Source organism: Lactuca serriola, chromosome 2, assembly GCF_051521515.1.
Source record: "Lactuca serriola cultivar US96UC23 chromosome 2, Lser_US96UC23_V15, whole genome shotgun sequence".
Taxonomy (NCBI): Eukaryota; Viridiplantae; Streptophyta; class Magnoliopsida; order Asterales; family Asteraceae; genus Lactuca; species Lactuca serriola.
In genome coordinates, this window is record NC_136409.1 from 167,819,236 (window position 1) to 167,826,858 (window position 7,623).

The 7,623-nt window shown below is 35.2% G+C and overlaps 2 protein-coding genes across 3 annotated transcripts; one reads left to right on the top strand and one right to left on the bottom strand.

Moving 5' to 3' along the window:
* The first annotated feature begins 375 nt into the window (after nt 1-375).
* On the top strand, nt 376-1,914 carry LOC145087329 (protein RTE1-HOMOLOG-like). The gene is made up of 3 exons (XM_079025270.1): nt 376-552; nt 1,051-1,343; nt 1,417-1,914. The coding sequence occupies exons 2-3, from the start codon at nt 1,059-1,061 to the stop codon at nt 1,855-1,857; spliced, it is 726 nt and encodes a 241-aa protein (XP_078881396.1). The 5' UTR covers nt 376-552; nt 1,051-1,058; the 3' UTR covers nt 1,858-1,914.
* An 81-nt stretch (nt 1,915-1,995) lies between these two features.
* Nucleotides 1,996-7,036, bottom strand: LOC145087327 (beta-galactosidase 3-like). Of its 2 annotated transcripts, XM_079025268.1 has the most exons (17): nt 6,716-7,036; nt 6,531-6,626; nt 5,772-5,884; nt 5,607-5,673; nt 5,429-5,521; nt 5,119-5,262; nt 4,955-5,043; nt 4,754-4,859; nt 4,570-4,657; nt 4,369-4,487; nt 4,108-4,272; nt 3,781-3,959; nt 3,480-3,699; nt 3,170-3,397; nt 2,875-3,077; nt 2,433-2,769; nt 1,996-2,325 (listed from the first exon to the last, which is right to left on the bottom strand). In XM_079025268.1, exons 1-17 carry the CDS (start codon nt 6,884-6,886, stop codon nt 2,194-2,196), a joined length of 2,550 nt encoding a protein of 849 aa, XP_078881394.1. In that variant the 5' UTR covers nt 6,887-7,036; the 3' UTR covers nt 1,996-2,193. The 2 variants fall into 2 exon arrangements, with proteins under 2 accessions (XP_078881394.1, XP_078881395.1); XM_079025269.1 differs by lacking the exons at nt 5,772-5,884; nt 6,531-6,626; nt 6,716-7,036 and having other exon boundaries at nt 5,599-5,651.
* Between the last annotated feature and the right edge of the window lie 587 nt (nt 7,037-7,623).

Sequence of the window (7,623 nt, forward strand, 5' to 3'; positions counted from 1 at the left end):
CAAATAGGTCATGAGAGAAAGAAAGAGAGTGAGAGAGAGAGGTGGGCCCTCTTACTTTTTTATTGTTTAAATAAATAAATAATTATTAGATTTAAGAAAAATAGTAAGTAAATACCCTAAGGGTATTAACGTCATTTCAGTTTACCAAGGGACTAAATCCGCAACGAATTTAGCTTAAAATGACTACGTACTAATCCAAAAAAAATTGGGATTTTGACTAAAACCTTAAAAAAAAAAAAAAAAAAAAAAAAAAAAAAAAAAAAAACATTTTTGCAATTTTTTCTAAAGATTATATCTCGATTTCAAAAAGGACCATTTATAAGGTTTTGTAATTTAGATTCATTTGTGTTTTCCAACTCGACAAGATAGCGTGAACGACTGCACGTCACATGTCCAACTGTTGGTCAAAACATGGCATTGACTTTTTAACCAAAACAAAGCGAAGGAAAGATTATAGAAAAGAAAACCCGCCTTTTGGTTTTGGCTCTCAGTCGCTGGATCTTCTTCATAATCGATAACCCGTTAATCGAGCGCTTGCAGATCGTTACGCAGGTACTCTCATCCTCTATATCTAAATGATTCATTTTGTTTCTTCATGCTCAAAACCATGGATTTGGATACGATAAGGGGAATATAAGTTAGGGTTTTGTTTCTTCGTCGTATAAAAAATAACAACTATATCGAAAACGAATTGCATTTATAGTTTTTTAGATCTGTTCGTAATTGTTGATATCATTTATTCTGTAACTGCCAGTGTTGTTGCAACGGTTGAGTCCAGGCGTTTCGATTAATGAGATAAAAGCTTATTTCCATGATAATTAGAACATTTACTGTTGATTCACAATAACAAATTGGCGCTAAATTCGCGCATGAAATATTGTGAATCCATGATACATAATTTCAAATCAACCGCTATTCATTAATATTGTTGAAATCATGGAGTTAAGTATTTCAATTGGTAAACTAATTAATTCATGCTAAAATGGGTATTTCATGGTCTGTTAATGGTGATTTGGGAGATACGAAATGTATGATTTCTGCCATATACAGATTTGGAAATGGAATCAGATACAGAACATAATCATAATGGCAGTAGCATGATGATCGAGCAGGATGTTCCACTTCCACATAGCAAGCAGATTGATCCATCAAAAGCTCGCTTTCCATACTGTATAGTATGGACACCACTCCCTGTTATTTCATGGCTCCTTCCTTTTGTTGGTCATGTTGGGATAGGCAAAGAGGATGGAGTCATCCTCGATTTTGCAGGTCCTAATTTCATCTGTGTAGATAACTTTGCATTTGGAGCTGTGTCTCGATATGTCCAAATCAACAAAGAAAAGGTAAAACATATTCTTCAGCTTTGATTCTTTCCAAGTCATTCATTCATCTTAGTTACTAATTTACAATCATCAGTGCTCCATGACTCCCAATCCTTCAACATCAACCATGTTCAGAACTGAAGAAGAGTATAGACTAGTAGAATCAGGAAGAAACCAATACAACACATGTGGATGGGATGATGCCTTGAGAAAAAGCACACAAGAATACCAACATAAAACCTACAACATCTTTACTTGCAACTGTCACTCATTTGTAGCCAATAATCTAAATCGGTTGGAGTTCCAGGGTGGCAGGTGGAATGTGGTAAACTTGGCTGTATTGATCCTGTTGAAAGGTCAATGGGTGGATACAAAATCTATGGTTCGATCTTGTCTTCCATTCGTGTTCTTTTTCTTCATTGGAATCACCTTTGGAGGCGTAAGTTTTCTAACATTTTTGTCATGTTTTGCATTTCTTGTTGTTGGATGGTTTCTTTGTGGTAGTTACTGTTTCAAAAGCTTCATACAACTCTAGTGACTCTTTCATGTGGATCTTTTTACACATCTTAGTATTTGTTACATTTTTGGGATCCATGATTCTTGTATATAACAATTGGATTTGATCACACAATATTCATTCAATTATATATCACCATCAACTCAACTGCACAGAAACTTGAAATGAATGTTTACAACTTTAAAACCCCCCATGATCTTTACTAACTTATTGGAATCAGAATCTCTAATCTATGATTAATTTGAATAAAAAGTAAAAACCCTGAAACTAGTCTAAATCTCCTTCCTTGCCTAAATAACAATTAGTGTTAATTAGTTTTTACCCATTTGTTTTGGGCGTTTAGGTTATACCATGTTAACCTTGACCCGTTGAAGTTGGAGTACAAACAGCTTCAACTGACAAGCGTTTCAATGTGTTTGGACACGGGTCTTGACCAAAGTTGGTGTTTGATATAGCAACTGCACATCTATCTTCTCCTATGCATCTCTGTAGAGTGTAGATTGTAGAACATAAATAAATTCCATTAGTCCCTGTACAAGTACAACCATCTATGCATGTAGTACAAGCCAACAAAATAGATTAGTAGTACGTACCTTGCTAATGACATCATACGATGTAGGAGCATGGCAAGTTCCTTGTTGGAACGAGCCACATGATCCAACAGGAGTTCCAAAGCTTGCAAATTTAATGGAAGAGATTAACAAGCCAGGACTACATTGAAGATGAATCCTTGGACTATGAAATACTTGTGTTTGCCCATAGGTTTCATTACGCCAATTTTTAATGTTGGGATGATATTCGACCACGTCAGCACACACACTTGTCATTGATCTTTTCGCAAGTAAAATCCCCGTGGGATCACCCCCGAGTTCTTCAAAAAGCACCAATAGATTGCCAGTTGGTTTTAACCATGACCTAGGCACATGGTACCTACATCATTACACAAGTGTAAATACAATATCAACTTTAACATCCTTAAACTTATGTTATTGAAGTTTGGTATCAGAGCATAAGTTTAAGTCTGTATGTATGTACCATCGTTGGGTTGGTCGACCACAACCAACTTGACACTTAAAAGGGCGATAAGATCCGGTATAATGACACTGTTGGCAATTACCGGTCGCATAAGCAGTCCAATATCGTCCAATGCTTTGACCATTGACCCACACTTGACCTTTTCCCATGCTACTCATATCCAGGGCCAATGGCTCTTCGCCATCTGGCTCATTGAAGTAAGCCTAAAAACATTCAAATCAATTAATTGTGTTAGGGTAGGGTTGTCACCGAGTAGCAACCACATGTTACTGGTTTGGGTTCATTTTCATCGTACCTTGTGCCATGTCAGCGGTTGATTGTTTTGGGTGATGAGTGAACCTTGCACCCATTCAACTGAAGAAGGCATACGGTTGGTGGAGACAACATTCATGGCTTCACCCTTCAAACCAATCCGGTAAGACCATTTTGTATGGGTCAAGTCTAGTTTCCCGTGGTCAAGACCGTATAGAACCACCGGACCTAGGACTCCGGTCTCCCAACTTTCATAATGTCCCCCGATATTCTTTCAAATTTCAAAAACAAAATGTTCCTGTTAGGTTAGAGTTTGGAATTAGCATGATAAAGAAACACAAGAAGAAACTAACAGATAGTCCCATGGCAACACTAAGCAACGCAATTTTGTTCCTCCCGGAAAGGAGTCTGATCTTCTCCCTGTAACTGATTCTCCTATCTTCACGTGTTCCAAAAATCGAACCACAAAGTTTTCCGTTTATGAACACATGAAGAGCATGCCCGCTTGACTCCACCAATAGTCTCGGATGCTCCCCGTTATACAAGAACGACTCGGTAGGCGCAACATCGATGCTGTAAGTGTAAGGTCACAAATTTAAGTCATCAACACTCTACTGTCTCTTTGCAAATTAAAAAAATACAGGGACGACTTACGTGGTTGTATACCAAAGATAATCACTAGAATCTCTAGTGACATTTACTTGGTCCAAAAGACTAAACGAAGTGAAAGCAGAGTCCACGTCACTAGTCGTTAAATCTTCACTAAATGTCTCCCATGAAAACATTTGGGAATTTGCACGTAACATCGTTAGTCGTGTTGATTGAACTCCAATCTGCAAAATTTCATACACATTACATTAAAAACGAAACATTCCAAGATGAAGATGTCGTCCTACATAAGTGGCCTAGTGATAAGAATATAGGAGTCAGGAGAGGTCTCATGCCAAGATTAGTGAAACAGTAGATGAGCAACATACTTACTTTGGCGGTATTGAAGACCATATTGAGACAATCAGGAAGAATGCTGATGGACCATGCAGGTAGGTTATGATGCCTCTGATTGAACATTACTCGTGAACCATTATTTGTGTCATAGTTTGACAGAAAAGCCGAACAGTGTCCTAATTTCGAATAGAATACATGTGCCTGAAAATTGGTAATTCATTAATTTAGTACAAATTTTTTGATTCCCTTGTATTTTTGTCTAAAAAAATTTAAGCTCGAGATAAGATAAGAACCTACCTGTTGACGGGGTCCTAAAGAGACGATAATAGGATCAGAAGCAACTAAACCCGGTTCACATTGCTTGATTGCTTTGTGAAGCTCCGCCAAATGCCCATATTTGGGTTGTCTGATCAATCCTATAAACAAAGATTCATTCTTTTAAGCTCAAAAATGACAAGAGTCAAAAGAAAGTATTGATAAAAGATATAGATATAATACCATATTCATCAATGGGAGCATCATAATCGTAACTAGTAGTGACAAAAGGACCTCCAGCAGTGCGACCAAAGTTGGTACCTCCATGGTACTGTATTCAGGTATTTTATTTTAGACAAAAGATTTCAAATTTACAGAATGATCAAACTCAAACTCTGAACTAATGAAATTATAAGAAAAGACAAACCATGTAGTAATTGACAAACGATCCTCCTTTTTGTATGAATCGTGCAACAGCAAATGCGATATCTTGAACAGGCCTCCTATAACTTGGGCCACCAAATTCCGTAAACCTGTAACAAAATGTTTACTTTGATTACGTAACGTTTTATTTTATAAAAAGATAAAAATCGGATTAAATGAATGATTAGGTAAAGTTACCACATACCATCCGGTCCATGCCTCTGTCCAAATTTTGGGTTTGTAAGGCTTGTTGGGGGTAAAAGCGTCACAGTAGAAACCATTACACGTGTTTATCTGTCCAAATAGTTAAAATTACTAAATTTTTTAAAAAAAGATTAGTGTATACGGGTCGGGTCGGATGAAGCTTACAATAGGATCTGGAGCATCATCTTGTTTACACATGGTCCAAGGGACACCTGTACGTAATCCAACGGCCATTTCTGCAGCCCAGGTTATGTAGTTATGTCCAAATGCACCATATCTCGTGTCTAGAGACCCGTACTCATTCTCAATCTGTAATGTAAATAATCAATGGAAATCCTTGCTTGTACATTGTGTTGCAAAAAGTGTACCACACCACAAAACCTCAAATCTACAACTTTTACTACATAAAATACAACGTCTGTATTGGAGTCGAGAAATAACTAAAAACAAAAATGGTTTAAAATTACGAATTTACCTGTGAGAGTATAATTGGGCCTCCTTGAGATTCATACAAGTTTTCACTTTTCATCAACTTCACAATTTTCTCAGTGAACCTCTTCATTGCCCACTGCAAATATTCAAATAAAATTAATATTTATATTTATATATCATAACATAATAAAAAGATATGAAATATTCATTTACCATTTTACCTTAAATGGCTCATTATCTGTTCTGAAACTAATACCAGGAATATACTTGAGCCAAACTGGGAGTCCTCTGCACAAATTATGACTTGTTTTGGTTAAGAAAAAATAAAAGAAAATTATTTTGATTTATGAATATCATTTTGTTAAAGAAAAATAATCGAAAAATACCCAAAATTCCATTCAGCACAGACGTAAGGCCCAATTCTGAGATGAGCATAAAGGCCTGCGTTTTGCACTGTCTTTAAGAACCTCACTAAATCGTATCTTCCTTCGAAATCATACTGATTTTTTTTTCATCACAAAATAAAATATAAATCACATCAGAAATGGTAAATAAGTATCAGTCACCAATCCTCTTCTAAGAATACATAAGTAAATCACATTCGACGATTATCACTATAAACGCTACAATTTTTTATTGAAATAGAAATTACTTTTTAAACGACAAATATAATTATAATAATGCATAAACTTTATTAGCATTGAATGGTAAACATATAAGTAGAAGATTTAAAGACTAATTAAGCATCAAGTTAAATCAGATATATCACATGATATAATCACAGTTGGAAAGTATGGTAGTTGTGTGACAAAATGCATGGGGTAAGTTAGATGGGGATGGGTCCCTTTCATTCATACACGAAATATGCGTTTTTAATTATTCAAACTTGGTATCTTTAAACTATTATTAAAATAGTTGTATTGACTAAAAAAGAAACTCAAATTGTATTTTTATTGGATTCTAGCTTTAAAAGAGTTATTTTAATTGGAAAAGTCTAAACAAAATAATGTATCCGATTTTGATTCCTAAAATACATGCATTCAAAATTTCAAATCAATGCAATATTGGACTGCAAATAATTTGAATTTGGTATAATTTTTTTTAAGAGGGAAAGGAAAGGAAAGGAAGAGAGAAATTATGATTACAACGCCAGGAGCAGGCTCATGAACATTCCAAAACACGTAAGTTTCGATTACATCCAATCCTCCATCTTTAGCCTTCATTATAATATCTTCCCACATCTGCGAATCAAAAACACAAACAAATCCAATCTCATCAAAATTCACAACGAAATCGAATCAAAATTAGGACTAATTTGAGATTACAACACCTCAGGAGTACTTCTGGGATAATGTATCGAACCAGATATCAATATTCTTCTTCGACCATTGATAACAATGGCTTTTCCATCATACGTCACGACGCACTGGATGCATTGGCAACTTAATTGAAAAGCAATCAGAAACAATAAAATCCTTCTCGAAATCGATGAGGTTTCCATGATATGATTTTGATTTTAGAGTGAAATTGAAAGCAGAATTCTGTATATGAAAATGAAATGGAGAGTGGAGTGGTTGGGGGAGTGCAAGAGTGAGTGGGGATGAGAATGGAAGCAGAAAAGGGGGGGAAATAAATATTGGATGGGGAGCAATCTTCTTGCTGCTGAGACGTATACTTATACTTATACTATATATATAATCACACTCACACATAGTAAGCGTGAATGTGTACGTGTTTTTATTTTATAATAATCGGATTATTTGTAGTTTTGTTTGTTGTAGATAAAGTAACAAACGATAGACTAAATTTATATTTTTGGTCTCTGAGTTTGTTCGAAATTGAAGTTTTGATCCCAAATAGTTTCATCTTGCAATTTGATGACTGTTTCCGGTTGTTGTAACAATTTGGTCCATGAGTTTGTTCAAAAACTGCAGTTTTTGTGACTACAGGGACCAAAATTGTTACAACACTCGAAATAGGCACCAAAACTGCAAAAGAAACTATTTCGGACCAAAACTGTAAATCATGGACCAAAAGTGTAATTTAGTCTAAAATTTATCACTAGAATCATGTAATGCTACTGATGGATCGATCAAACTACAAAATTAAATTAAAGGCCTTTGAAGAAAATAATATTATTGTAGTTTTTTTTATGACGAAATCTTAAATCTTTTCTATTTATTAAGTAAAGAAAAAGCTGAAAATGTTCAAAAATATTCATTTGTGCCTTTTACTAGT

Excerpts from the sequence above, each read along its gene's own strand:
- LOC145087329 (XM_079025270.1), top strand. The coding sequence starts at position 1,059 with ATGGAATCAGATACAGAACATAATCATAATGGCAGTAGCATGATGATC. Across the intron at positions 1,344-1,416 it reads TCCAAATCAACAAAGAAAAG|TGCTCCATGACTCCCAATCC; the intron begins GTAAAACATATT and ends TACAATCATCAG.
- LOC145087327 (XM_079025268.1), bottom strand. The coding sequence starts at position 6,886 with ATGGAAACCTCATCGATTTCGAGAAGGATTTTATTGTTTCTGATTGCT. Across the intron at positions 3,398-3,479 it reads GTGTTGCCATGGGACTATCT|AATATCGGGGGACATTATGA; the intron begins GTTAGTTTCTTC and ends GAAATTTGAAAG. Across the intron at positions 2,326-2,432 it reads CGTATGATGTCATTAGCAAG|AGATGCATAGGAGAAGATAG; the intron begins GTACGTACTACT and ends TACACTCTACAG.